General features: G+C 37.6%; 2 protein-coding genes across 3 annotated transcripts in view; one reads left to right on the top strand and one right to left on the bottom strand.

Annotated features, from left to right (window-relative positions):
* LOC136850851 (uncharacterized protein DKFZp434B061-like) overlaps positions 1-15,474 on the bottom strand; it is a 168,360-nt gene that overhangs the window by 82,705 nt on the left and 70,181 nt on the right. The window lies entirely within an intron of this gene.
* Positions 2,523-15,454, top strand: LOC136850496 (treslin-like). Its single transcript, XM_067124067.1, has 2 exons — positions 2,523-3,190; positions 14,605-15,454. Exons 1-2 carry the CDS (start codon positions 2,523-2,525, stop codon positions 15,452-15,454), a joined length of 1,518 nt encoding a protein of 505 aa, XP_066980168.1.

The raw sequence follows: 15,474 nt of genomic DNA, 5'->3' as shown, positions 1-15,474 counted from the left end.
AAATAACATATTTCCCCCAAGATATCAAAAAGGTAGAGAGTGGTGGAACTAATAAACAAGTCAAAAATGCGCCGAAGTTTCTTCGGCGCAATCGAGTTTTCTGTACAGCCGCTACAGCGTGTAATCAAGGCCACCGAAAATAGATCCATCTTTCGGTGGTCTCGGTATAATACTGTATGAGCCGCGGCCCATGAAACTTTAACCATGGCCCGGTGTTCTTATTTTAAATGTTGCAGGGATAATGCTAAACACGGAAGGAGGAAAATGGATTATGCTGTCCCCACTTGAAATCTAGGACAAGAAGATAGATGGATAATTGATAGAATAAAAAAGTAAATATGATTTAGGACTGAAGGTGTTTTTCCTTTGCAGTCGTCAGATCCTACTAAAAAAAAAAAAAAAAAAAAAAAAAAACAGGATATGAGGCGTTAGAGAAAGGATGAGGAGGTGGAGGAAGACAAGGAAATCGGAGAACAACGAACAAGGATAGAGGAAAGATGGAGGAGTGTGAGAAGCAGAGGAGGAAAAGGTGGAGGGGGGAGAGGTGAGCGAAATGGGACCGTGGCTGGATTTGTAGGGGATTAAGTTATCTGAGGAAAGGAAAGGTGGATTTTGTCTTCGATCTAATGTCTCTGCGCTTTGTCATTGTGGATTATCGAACTTTTTTTTTTTTTTGTCTTTTCCTTCTTATTGAGTTCTTTCTTAAGTTTTATGGACGCGCTTATTACCCCATCTTTATATTGCATATCTTTTCCTTTTACAGGAATTAGAGTTAGATGTTTGGAAGTACACCTGCCTTTTAAATCTTCTTCTAAGTAAAAAACTGCATTTCTTTCACTAGAAGACATTATACGTGCTTAGAATCCAATACACGAATTTTGATAAAATTCTTTTTAACATACACGAATTGAACACACTGGCTGAGACAGGTACTATAAGAACGATTTGGAAAGTAAAACTAAAAGAAATAATTCATAATTTTTCGTGGGTCCTGCTAACATCCACGTTCTGTGGATCCATAAATGTACTCTCCTTCCATTATCAGCGAATGATGGGACACCATAACGCCAGATCAAATCCTTAATATGAGTTGGTCAGCGATAAACATTTTAGGACCGACATTTTAACTCATTCCCACGAATTACAATATCTGATTAACTGCACCAACTTGTACCGTTTTCTTCTTTTATCCAGAACTCCCAGATATATTTCTTTTTCCCCATTCTTTCCCCATGACCAGACCATCTTAAAACACTGTGGGACATCTCTTCACCTACATCAGTGTTTTTAACACTACTGTGAATCTCAACATTTCTCATCATCTTGTTTCTTCTCGTTTCACAAATACTACGCAAATAATTCATATCAGCAGGTTCAGCCTTATCTCTGTCAATCGCCATTAACATCACACTTCCTTTCCATAAAGGCGAGTGGGCTCAACAATTCTCTTCATACATTTCTTAAACACCTATATGAAAACATCATCAATATTAACATTCTGAGTTCTATCGTCTTGATTATTTTTTACCATAACCTTGCTCTTGTTCTATAATTTTAATATACATATACAGATATATAAATTTAAATGTATATATGTATATTACATATATGTAAACATTTATATAAATATATTTATATGTATATGGGTATGTTATATACATATATTTACATATATATTATATATATAAATATAATAAATATTTATATACATTTTTATGTTTTTATATGTATACATATAAATACATATATATATATGTATATTATATATATAGTGTATATATATATATATATATATATATATATATATATATATATATATATATATATATATATATATATATATATATATATATATATATATATGTGCATTGGCTTTCGAATCTAACCTATTTGCTGCGCCATCGATAATCGGGGACACGAGGTCGTATTGGAAACGTCCCAGTTCTCACGCCTGAGCTTACGAGCGGGTGATGCGTTCAATCGACTGTAATAATATTGCAGGAATCTCTCTGCTTCCGCCTCTGGCATCCTTCATAGGATTTCTTTGGCGCCTCATATCCTAGGGTTCTTTAGGCTGGAAGGGGTAACCTGGAATGATGGAAGCAACTCTCTCTCTCTCTCTCTCTCTCTCTCTCTCTCTCTCTCTCTCTCTCTCTCTCTCTCTCTCTCTCTATGAGGCCAATACTCCAAATTGAGACAAATATAAATGTTTAATTATGAGATGGAAAGAAGATTTTAGGAAATGCAAACAACAAACTCAGTTTTTATCATATTAAATGGATTAAACTCTTCTATTTATCTAAGGCAAGCCTCTTTTTTTTTTATCCTATATATATTCCTAAATAAAAGTATATCTCGACGCAGCGTTCTTTCAGGAATACGGGAGCACGACATCGTCATTAAAAGACCAGAGCTCGGTCAAGTTGTGAACTATCTCAGATAAACGATGACCTGAGATGAATTTTGTCCCATTTCAGTATTGTGATCGACCTTTGAACGGAGGATTTAACTGAATCAGGCACATGGGATTTAACACATCCAGGCACACTGGATTTAACCCACCCGGGAATATGGGATTTAATCCACCAAGGCACATTGGATTTAACCCACACAAGAATATGGGATTTAACCCACCCAGGCACATGGGAGTTAACCCACCCAGGCACATGGGATTTAATCCACCCAGGCACATTGGATTTAACCCACCCAGGCATATGGGATTTAACCCATCCAGGCATATGGGATTTAACCCACCCAGGCACATGGGATTTAACCCATCCAGGCACATGGGATTTAACCCATCCAGGCACATGGGATTTAACCCATCCAGGCACATGGGATTTAACCCATCCAGGCACATTGGATTTAACCCACCCAGGATTATGGGATTTAACCCACCCAGGCACATGGGATTTAACCCACCCAGGTACATGGGATTTAACCCATCCAGGCACATAGGATTTAACCCATCCAGGCACATGGGATTTAACCCATCCAGGCACATGGGATTTAAGCCACCCAAGTACATGGGATTTAACCCATCCAGGCACATTGGATTTAACCCACCCAGGATTATTGGATTTAACCGACTCAGGAATATGGAATTTAACCGACTCAGCCACATGGGATTTAACCGACCTAGGAACATACGATTGAACCCACCCAGGCACATGGGATTTAACCCATCCAGGCACACGGGATTTCACGCATCTCGAACCTCGACCATTCGGCAGCTTCGCCCGATCAAAGCCGAATTGAAGTCACTATTGATTTTCCGGATAATGATATGCAGAGGTCGATCTGAGTCGCCCTCCCGTGACTTCGTGCACCTCCGGGGAGGGATTTCAATCCCTCGAAATATTTCCTTGAAGATGAAGATGCTGTAGCTTTTTTTTTTTTTGTAGGGGCGGGCAGGGGTCTTCAAATGAAACGTTTTTCTGTTTTTCAAAAATTTTAGGTGTATGGATTTTTATTTGTCTTTTGCAATTGTTTAGAATTTTAAAGGACGTTTATTGGGATAAAACCTTTCTTATTTGTAACGAAAGCCGCTGGCTATGAATATATAGTAAAAGGGCTTATTATATTTATATATATATATATATATATATATATATATATATATATATATATATATATATATATATATATATATATATATATATATATATATATATATATATATATATATATATATATATTATGTTTGAATATTTCGCCACCATTATCTGCGACACAGTCTGCCTCTGTTACCCCTTTTTCTTCTATTCCTTTTGCCTGTCTCTCTCTCTCTCTCTCTTTCCTTTTTCGTTTCGCCTGAAAGCTTTTATCTTTCCTTTTTTCCTTCCCACTGTATTTATCTTTCCCCGTGACCACTCTGGCATTGTCTTTTTTTTTTTTCCACCCTCGGCATTTTTTCCCCATTTATTTTTCTACGGTATTGTGAGTTATCGCGCGCAATACTTCCCTCTCCTCCTCCTCCTCCTCCTCCTCCTCCTCCTCCTCCTCCTCCTCCTCCTCCTCCTCCTCCTCCTCCTCCTCCTCCTCCTCCTCCCCAGAGAATTTTTTCTTGTTTGCCAGCTGAAACGAAAAGCAATTTCTGCTAGATTTTGCTTCCCTTCTGCTCCCGATTTCCATTTCGCTTCGCTCAGCCGGGCGTTTTCACATTTTGTTTTCAAATACTTCGTGTTTTTTTCCTCTTTAAGTTCAGCTTAGTTTCGTTCTGCTTCGTCTCTCTGGGGAAGGGTTTATATATATATATATATATATATATATATATATATATATATATATATATATATATATATATATATATATATATATATATAAGAGCGTTAGAGAGTTTCTGGAACGAAATGTAATGGGAAAAATGTAAATAACATTGGGGAAATCCTAGGTTTTTTTTTTTTTAAGTTTAGCTTAGTTTTGTTCTGTTTCGTATCTCTGGGGAAGGGTTTTATATATATATATATATATATATATATATATATATATATATATATATATATATATATGTGTGTGTGTGTGTGTGTGTGTGTGTAAAATATAATGTGTATGTGTGTGTGAAAGGAGGGCGTTAGAGAGTTTCTGAACGAAATCTAACGGAAAAATTTAAATAACATTGGGGCAAATCCTAAGTTTATTATTTTTTTTTTGTATTTAGCTTAGTTTCGTTCTGTTTCGTCTCTGGGGAAGAGATTATTCGCACAACAGGAATACGAAGTAATATATATGAAAGGAGAGCGTTGGAGAGTTTCTGAACGAAATGTAATGGGAAAAATGTTATTAACATTATGACAAACAACGCGAACGTTTTCACATTTTGTTTTCGAATACTTCGTGATTTCTCCTTTTCGCTTAGTGTAATTTTGTTTTGCTTCGCCTCTCAGGGGAAGGAATTATTCGCATAACAGGAATATGAAATAATCTGTATGATAAGAGAGAGAGAGAGAGAGAGAGAGAGAGAGAGAGTTAGAGGATTTCCGAACGAACTGTAAGAGGAAGAATGTTAATAACGTTGGAATAAAAACTAAGTTTTTTTTTTTTCTTTAGTTTATTTAGTTTAATATAGTTCCTTTCCGTTTCCCCGGGGAAGCAGGAATATTCACATAACGGGAATATGAATTATTGAATATGAAAAAAGATCGTTAGAGAATTTCTGAACGAATTGTAATGGGAAAAATATAATTAATATGTGGTAAATCCTGTGGTTTTTTTTGTCCTTTTTGTTTAGTTTAGTTTCATTTAATTTTGTTCCGTTTCCCCGGCGAAGGAATTATTCGCAAAACAAGAATATGAAGTAATATATATGAAGAGCGAGCGTCAGAGAATTTCTGAACGAAAAGTAGTGGGAAAATTTTAGTGAAATTGTGACAAACACTAGTTTTTTCCTTTTTGTTTAGTTTAGTTTTCGTTTCGCTTTGTTCCGCTTCCCGGCGAAAGAATTATTCGCAAAACAAGAATATGAAGAATATATAAGAAAAGCGAGCGTCAGAGAATTTCTGAGCGAAAAACAGTGGGAAGAAATTGGGTAAAATTGTGACAAACACTAGTTTTTTTTCCTATTTGTTTAGTTTAGTTTAATTTTGTTCCGTTACCCCGGCGAAGGAATTATTCGCAAAACAAGAATATGAAGTAATATATATGAAGAGCGAGCGCCAGAGAATTGCTGAGTGAAAAGCAGTGGGAAGAATTTTGGTAAAATTGTGACAAACATCGCGAATAATGAATTGGTGAGGAAGTTGGAAGACAAAAAAAAAAAAGTGGTGCCTGACGCTTTTCAAGCACCGTATTATGGCGCAGTTTTTTTCCTTTGTTAAAAAAGGTTAACCCGCTAAATGAAAAATGCGAAAGAGTTTTTTCACATCTGAAAAAATTAGATTGGAAATGACAGTGATCAATGTGACAAATAATATGATTTCAAAGAAAGTGTTGATTTGATTTATGATTAAACATGCGCCGAAGTTTCTTCGGCGCAATCGAGTTTTCTTTACAGCGTATAATGCTCTATGAAAATCTCAGCTACGGCCCATGACACTCTCAGCCGCGGCCCATGAAACTTTCACCCACGGGCCTGGTGGTGGCCTGCGTTGTTGGCACCTATAGCGTTGCCAGACGCGCGATCATGGCTAACCTTAACCTTAAATAGAATCAAAACTACTGAGGCTAGAGGGCTGCTGTTTGGTACGTTTGATGATTGGAGGGTGGATGATCAACACACCAATTTGCAGCCCTCTAGCCTCAGTAGTTTTTAAGATCTGAGGGCGGACAGAATAAAGCGTGGACGAACACACAAAGCCGGAACAATAGTTTTCTTTTACAGAAAACTGAGAAGCCACCGAACAGAGCAAAATTACTGCTAAAAAAATGCAATCATATAAAAATGTTTGCATACATAAATGTCTTTGAAAAACGTTCCTGCTAAATTTCAGCCGTTTCAGAAAAATGACAAAACCCATTCACCTGGAGAGTAAAAAGACGCCAGATTCGCATTTTTCAGTGGACAACCTTATAAGAAACAAAATAAAATGGAGAGAAATAAAAAAAAGCAATCACCGAAAATAGCAAAATAAATGTTTCAGTATAATCTTATAAAAACGTTTGCGTAAATAGTCTTTGAAAAACTTTTTTTCAAAGATTACAAAACCTATTTACCTGGAAAATCAAATCTCCCGTTTTTATTAATGTAATCCAGTTTGAAGGGCGATGTTAGGCATTACTTAAGGTTCCTTGCAGCGTCCCTTCGGCCCCTAGCTGCAACCCCTTTCGTTCCTTTTACTGTACCTCCGTTCATATTCTGTTTTTTTCCATCTTGCTATCCACCCTCTCCTAACAGTTGTTTCATAGTGTAACTGCTTTGAGGTTTTCAAACCTTTCAACTCCCAATTTCCCTTTCAGCGCTGAATGACCTCATATGTCCCAGCGCTTGGCCTTTGACCTAAATTCAATCTTCTCTTTCTATTCCAACATCATGTTCAGTTTAGAATGATATTGATTTCTAATACTAGTTATATCATCTCATATGACCAAGATTACTTGTTATGCATTGCAGTACACTTTAATGATTTTACCTATTAAATGTTACTCATTGCCAGTCCTTAACAAGTGGGTACTCTCATCTCCTGTCATATTAGGTTTCATTCATAAATAAGTGGACAGACAGACAGTTGTTGCACTGTTCTTGTACAGAAATCACGTTGACGTGATATACTCTGCAGAGACTTGTTTTAAAGCAGAAGCACCATTTATCAAGTTGAGACGGAAGTGTGTTTCCTCGTCTTTGTACCGACATCATTTACTTTAATGTTTTCATTAGCTTTCCGTTGTGCAACGTTAGCGATTGACATTCCCTTTAATGTTTATTTAGTCGTTTAATGAAACAATAGTGTATTGATGACACTGGACTGCGTATACGTACTGACTTGATGATGAATGCGGATAAGTATGATTTTGACATAATTTCTCCAGATGGGGGTATTTACAATGTCTCTTAAAGCCAGCTTTCTCTCTCTCTCTCTCTCTCTCTCTCTCTCTCTCTCTCTCTCTCTCTCTCTCTCTCTCTCTCTCTCTCTCTAGTATGTTGACGCTGGATTGCGTATATTTACTGACTTTCATATAATACTGATAAGTGTAACGTTAACGCAATTTCTCCAGATGGGATACCTGCAATATTTCATAAATCTCTCTCTCTCTCTCTCTCTCTCTCTCTCTCTCTCTCTCTCTCTCTCTCTCTCTCTCTCTCTCTCTCTCTCCACACAGATACTTCACACAACAGGGAAATCAATCGAACAGTGAGAGCTCAACCAAGGGTTTCCCAAGGGCCTGGGCCTCTCTCTCTCTCTCTCTCTCTCTCTCTCTCTCTCTCTCTCTCTCTCTCTCTCTCTCTCTCTCTCTCCAGAGCAAGGTTTCGCTGGGAACTTGTATTGTTTGCGGAAATTGCCAATTAAAGTTAGCTAGTATTTCTCAATGGAAGCATTTCAGAAGGCGGAACCTGCATTTTCCACAGCAAGCCCCCGACATATCGGTAGACGTGTGCTTTGAACGATCAAGCACTTCCTACTGCTTGCTAAGGTGCTTGTGTAACTGTACGCCTTCTTTATGGAAAGTCATTTTATTATTATTATTATTATTATTATTATTATTATTATTATTATTATTATTATTATTATTAATTTGTCAAACAGGGTTGCGAACAGTATGATAATAAAAAAAATAAAATGAAATGATGATAAAAGCGATAATAGGTGGTATTATTATTATTATTATTTTTATTATTATTATTATTATTATTATTATTATTATTATTATTATTAAACATGGTTGCGAACAGTGTAATAATAAAGCAAAATAAAATAAAATGATAAAAGCGATTATAGGTGGTATTATTATTATTATTATTATTATTATTATTATTATTATTATTATTATTATTATTATTATTATTATTAATTTGTAAACCGAGGTTGCGAACAGTATAATAATAAAGCAAAAAAAAAAGTAAAATGATTGTACGCTGTACAGAAGAAACTTTGGCGCATATTTTACTTGTATGCTTGGTGCGTTGGGTTAAAAATGAAGATTACCAGTTCAATGCTTCTGTGTACATCAAACCTTCGGATGTGGGTAAATGTTTGAAAGAAAACCAGGACCCACTCAATGGAACCAGCCTGTGTAAATCAAGCTTTCACTCTCTGGGGTACTAGGAATTTCTTAACGTATGTGTGAGCAAGGCCAGTGGGTCAGGCAGTCTAATCCCATTTTCTATACACGGCCCGGAGAAGAAAACGTAAACGGTGGACTAAAAAAAATATGGATAATTTCAAAGCTATGAACTTAAAAGCAGAGGAAACCAGTAAGTGAAAGGTCCCGTAGGGGGTTTAGTGCCGTCAGTGCACCTCACGTGATGCACTGTAGGCATTACTTAAGGTTCTTTGCAGCGTCCCCTCGGCCCCTAGCTGCAAGCTCCTTCATTCCTTTTACTGTACCTCCGTTCATATCTTTCTTCCATCAAATTTTCACCCTCTCTAACAAATGTTTCATAGTGCAACTGCTTTGAGGTTTTCCTCCTGTTACGCCTTTCAAACCTTCTTACTGTCAATTTCCGTTCCAGCGCTGAATGACCTCATTGGTCCCAGCGCTTGGCCTGTGGCCTAAATTCTATATTCCAATCCATCCCTCTCTTTAGGGGATAGGTTATTTTAATTTATTCAAGGACCTCATTCAGAAGGGTAGAAAGCAGCTTCACGCTACCTTCAACTCACAGCTTGCTACATGAATTGATACAAGACCTGTAGGAAGACTTACACAAAAAACCAGGTACGATGGGATAGGTTAGGGAGGTAGGTAGGTATGGGTACCTTTAGGGACGTCCCTTTGTTCCTTCCTCAGTCCATTTCGCCCACGCACCATAAAAAAAAGAAATAGGAAGCCCTAATTGGTAACAGGAAACCTTTCTCTCCTCTTGAGCGAAGCGTAGGCACAACAGAGCTGTGAATCAGTATGTGTGTGGCCGAAGACAAAATTGTAAAGGTAATGAATATAGATGAAAACTGTCAGTAGGTTGGTTTGGGAGGTAATGATGTTTACCCAGGTTTTACACTTGTTTTTTATAAATGGAATATTGTTTAGTGAATTATGTACATGTCTGGTTCAGGAATAGATTCTTGTCGATGTATGCTGGTGGTAATATAGATAAATAAATAGATATATTACGTGCAATATGATATGTTTGTTTTGCGCAAAAAAAGTATACCTTAGTTTAACCAGACCACTGAGCTGATTAACAGCTATTCCAGGGCTGGCCCGAAGGATAAGACTTATTTTACGTGGCTAAGAACCAATTGGTTACCTAGCAACGGGACCTACAGCTTATTGTGGAATCCGAACCACACTATAGCGAGAAATGAATTTCTATCACCAGAAATAAATTGCTCTAATTCTTCATTGGCCGGCCGGAGACTCGAACGCGGGCCCAGCAGAGTGCTAGCCGAGAACTATACCGACCTGTTCCCATTTTCTTTGAAAAGTAATTTAACGTATACTGTATTAATTTTTTTTAAATTAGACCAAAAAATCGATAATACAAAAGAAAGAATCAAAAACAATAAAAAAAAGTGACTGATAAATAGATAAATAGATCGTAAGCGAGATAGAAAAAAATGAGAGAGAGAGAGAGAGAGAGAGAGAGAGAGAGAGAGAGAGAGAGAGAGAGAGAGAGAGAATTTGTAAGATCTTAAAAAAAAAAATAATTCTCTCCTAATCTAAACTTTGATTTTCCGCTCGTCAGCGTTCATTCCCGTCATGCAAAAGGTTTCCATTTTTTTTGGAATCATTTCTGAACTGGACTGATTAGAAACGCCGGGGAAAAGTTCGCGGTAACTTTTCTTTTCTTCGGCGCGAGGGAACATCACAGGAATCAAAAAGGGGAAAGTAGTAATATACGTGAAAGCTGGGGAAAGAAAAATTGTAATTTTTTCCTAATATTGTTTGTTTTCCTTTTGCTAACTCAGAAAGGGTTATTTGTGTGTGTGTGTGTGTGTGTATACTGTACACATATATATATATATATATACACACATAATACATACATATAGTATATATAAATATATATATATATATATATATATATATATATATATATATATATATATATATATATATATAATGTATATATTTATGTAAGGGTTTTAGTGGGATGGGGAGGGATGTAGTGTGTCCTTTCAAAAACCGAGTGAGAATGGGATATTGGTGGGGTAGTCAATGGTAGATCTTCTGAAGGTGGAGTGGAAATAGAATCAATCGGTTTTCCCTCCATCACTCAGACATCTCGTTGTTCCTCCTATGCTAAGGAGAGAGTGACAGAGAGAATGATTAAGTTTAATGCTTAAATTTTCCAATTTCAGTTTTCCAGGTTTTTCGTCTCCATAACTGCAATCAAATCCCGCGACCCCTCGCAAAATGAACTTTTCCCGTTGGTTTTTTTTTTTTTTTTTTTTTGGTGGCTGATGGCTTTCGACATCAGAATTTAAGGGAGATGTCATCGTCATTCTTACACCCGTAGCGGGTTAGTGCCGTCAGTGCACCTCACGCGATGCACTGTAGGCATTACTAAAGGTTCTTTGCAGCGTCCCTTCGTCCCCTAGCTACAACCCCTTTCATTCCTTTTACTGTACCTCCATTCATATTATATTTCTTCCATCTTGCTATCCACCCTCTCCTAACGATTTTATAGTGCAACTGCGAGGTTTTCCTCCTGTTACACCTTTCAAACCTACCTACTCTCAATTTCCATTCCAGCGCTGAATGACCTCATAGCTCCCAGTGCTTGGCCTTTGGCCTAAACTCTGTATTCCATTCCATTCCATCATCATTCTTCCTGAAGGTTTCTCCCATGGGCTTAATGGGGACCTGATTCGTTGCCTTCCCAGACCTGATTGGGAGTTCATGACATTTCTCTGCGGAGATTGAAAGAGGACGGGGCCGGGGAAGCAGATTCGTAATTCGCACAGTGATGCTTTGAGATCCGGTTTTAATTTCTTCTCTCCCTTCTTCTGTATTTCATTGTTTTCGGTATCTTTAAATTAATTTTTTTTTTTTACCATTTTTCAGACTTAGTAAATTTCGAGATTTTTTTTTCTTTTGAAATATAAAGAATGTTCACGTCTACATTTTATTGTTTTCTGTATTTTTAGATTATTATTTTTTTTATATTTTTCAGGCTTAAAAAATTCGAGTTTTTTTTTTTTGAAAAACAAAGTTCACTTTACTCTCCATTTCTCCGTTTCGTAAGTTCCTGATGAGTTGTTTTATTGCCTTTCTTTTACCCTGTTTAGCGATTTATTTCATCCCCACCTTCCGAATATCTCTTCATTCATCCGACAATATTTTTCTCTTAAAACACTCCATTGTTTTCACCGTCGATGCAGATGACGCATTTTTCTCCTTCTCCCATTTTTATCCCCCTTCTTCTAACTCCTTTTCCTTCCCCTCCAATTTTTCCATTTCCACCATCCTCCCATTATTCTTTCCCCCGTTTACGTCATTCCTTGATATTCTCACCCATCTTTTATATTTGATTTTTCCCACCAGTTTCCCCTCCCACATTCTGTTTGAGTGGAACAAATAGTTTTTTTTTTCCCTGTTTGTTGTCATTTTGGGGGAAAACGCAGACGGGACAGGCACCCTAATGGTTCTGTCTCGTCCGTCCAGTTCTGCAAGCGAAAGGGAGGAAAGAGGGAAGGTAAAAAGAATTGGCAGATAAAAAGAGTGGGAAGAAGAGAAGAGTGAGTTCTGTTCCCCATGGAAGGACTAAGATTATGTCTAGACAGTAAACACTGTTAAAAAAAAGAGTGGGTCCTATTCCCATGGAAGGACTAAGATTATGTCTAGACAGTAAACACTGTTAAAAAAAGATTGGGTCCTATTCCCCATGGAAGGACTAAAGATTATGTAAAAACAGTAGTGGGTATTTAAAAAAAGAGTGGGTCCTATTCCCCATGGAAGGACTAAGATTATGTCTAGACAGTAAACACTTATTTAAAAAAAGTGGGTATTTAAAAAAAAAGAGTGGGTCCTATTCCCCATGGAAGGACTAAGATTATGTCTAGACAGTAAACACTTATTAAAAAAAGAGTGGGTCCTATTCCCCATGGAAGGACCAAGATTATGTCTAGACAGTAAACTTATTAAAAAAGAGTGGGTCCTATTCCCCATGGAAGGACTAAGATTATGTCTAGACAGTAAACACTTATTAAAAAAAAGAGTGGGTCCTATTCCCCATGGAAGGACTAAGATTATGTCTAGACAGTAAACACTTATTTAGTGGGTAAAAAAAGAGTGGGTCCTATTCCCCATGGAAGGACTAAGATTATGTCTAGACAGTAAACACTTATTAAAAAAAGAGTGGGTCCTATTCCCCATGGAAGGACCAAGATTATGTCTAGACAGTAAACACTTATTAAAAAAAGAGTGGGTCCTATTCCCCATGGAAGGACTAAGATTATGTCTAGACAGTAAACACTTATTAAAAAAAGAGTGGGTCCTATTCCCCATGGAAGGACTAAGATTATGTCCAGACAGTAAACTTATTAAAAAAAAGAGTGGGTCCTATTCCCCATGGAAGGACTAAGATTATGTCTAGACAGTAAACACTTATTAAAAAAAAGAGTGGGTCCTATTCCCCATGGAAGGACTAAGATTATGTCTAGACAGTAAACACTTATTAAAAAAAAGAGTGGGTCCTATTCCCCATGGAAGGACTAAGATTATGTCTAGACAGTAAACACTTATTTAAAAAAAAGAGTGGGTATTTAAAAAAAAAGAGTGGGTCCTATTCCCCATGGAAGGACTAAGATTATGTCTAGACAGTAAACACTTATTAAAAAAAAAGAGTGGGTCCTATTCCCCATGGAAGGACTAAGATTATGTCTAGACAGTAAACATTAAAAAAAAAAGAGTGGTTCCTATTCCCCATGAAAGTACTAAGATTATGTCTAGACAGCAAACACTTATAAAAAAGAGTGGGTCCTATTCCCCATGGGAGGCCTAAAATTTTGTCTAGACATTAAACACTTATCAAAAAAAGTGGGTCCTATTCCCCATGAAAGGACTAAAATTATGTCTAGACAGTAAACACTTATTAAAAAAAAAGAGTGGGTCCTATTCCCCAAGATTATGTCAAGACAGTAAACTACTTATTAAAAAAAATCTATATTATAGGTTTTTCCATATGTTCTTTCGAGTTGTAATTTTTGTGTTTATCTTTCATTGATGAAACATCAGTTGATGATAAGAGAATAAATGCCAGTTTATATTATTATTTCATTGAAGAGAGCGAGTTATTTTTTTATGATTCTGGACAAAGCAGTTTCCTCTCTCTCTCTCTCTCTCTCTCTCTCTCTCTCTCTCTCTCTCTCTCTCTCTCTCTCTCTCTTCGAGGGAATAGCATATTTGATAGTCCATAACCACTTCAAATAGAATTTTGATTAAGATGGCTAGCAAATAATGATTCATGGTCACAACCTTCAATCATTACCACATTTTCTCACCTCCGAATTTGCTAAATTTTCCTGATCTAAAGTAATTTAGCCTCATAATTATTACAAATTAAAAAAAAATATATGATTGCCCCACTTTCCCAGACCCAGACTTTCAATTTTGTCCATAATTGATCATATTCCCGGTGGTTGCAAATTGTCAAATGATGAGTTGTTGCAATCCAGCCGTCGGTCTTGTGTAATTTAAATGATTTTTTTTTTTTTGCGTCACGACAGCCTTAGTCAAACTGTTGAGATCTGGAGAGATGGAATCCTAGATTATTTAACGTTTTTTCCCTTGATTTTAATGGAAAAGGAAATTGCGTAATGTGAAGTTATTGCAGATGAAGATGGCGGGAAGTTACGTGGATTATGTTCGGTATTTTCATTGTATTAGTTTTATTTCAGCTCCTTAATTGGATTTATGACATCATATCTGTCAGGGACGATTGTAAAATGAACAGTGATTAATTTCTTTCCCTTTGGAAAGGAGGCAAAGTGGATTAACATGGAAAATAACAGAATATGGAAATAGTAAAAATAAACTTTGTTTACCTCCCTTATCCCTATAAAGCTCTCCTCACCTCCCTTGTCCCTACAAAGCTCGCCTCACTTCCCTTGTCCCTACTAAGCTCTCCTCACCTCCCTTGTCCCTACAAAGCTCTCCTCACTTCCCTTGTCCCTACAAAGCTCTCCTCACTTCCCTTGTCCCTACAAAGCTCTCCTCACCTCCCTTGTCCCTACAGGGTTCGCCTCACTTCCCTTGTCCCTACAAAGCTCTCCGTACCTCCCTTATCCCTATAAGGCTCTCCTCACCTCCCTTGTCCCTACAAAGCTCTCCGTACCTCCCTTATCCCTATAAGGCTCTCCTCACCTCCCTTGTCCCTACAAAGCTCGCCTCACTTCCCTTGTCCCTACTAAGCTCTCCTCACCTCCCTTGTCCCTACAAAGCTCTCCTCACTTCCTTGTCCCTACAAAGCTCTCCTCACCTCCCTTGTCCCTACAAAGCTCTCCTCACTTCCCTTGTCCCTCAAAGCTCTCCTCCTTTGTCCCTACAAAGCTCTCTTCACCTCCTTGTCCCTACAAAGCTCTCCTCACCTTGTCCCTACAAAGCTCTCCTCACTTGCCTTGTCCCTACAAAGCTCTCCTCACTTTCCTTGTCCCTACAAAGCTCTCCTCACTTCCCTTGTCCCTACAAAGCTCTCCTCACCTCCCTTGTCCCTACAAAGCTCTCCTCACTTCCCTTGTCCCTACAAAGCTCTCCTCACTTCCCTTGTCCCTACAAAGCTCTCCTCACCTCCTTGTCCCTCAAAGCTCGCCTCACTTCCCTTGTCCCTACTAAGCTCTCCTCACCTCCTTGTCCCTCAAAGCTCTCCTCACTTCCCTTGTCCCTACAAAGGCCTCACTTCCCTTGTCCCTACTAAGCTCTCCTCACCTCCCTTGT

Source organism: Macrobrachium rosenbergii, chromosome 22 (genome assembly GCF_040412425.1).
Source record: "Macrobrachium rosenbergii isolate ZJJX-2024 chromosome 22, ASM4041242v1, whole genome shotgun sequence".
Classification (NCBI taxonomy): Eukaryota; Metazoa; Arthropoda; class Malacostraca; order Decapoda; family Palaemonidae; genus Macrobrachium; species Macrobrachium rosenbergii.
This window is presented reverse-complemented; position numbering and strand designations above follow the sequence as displayed.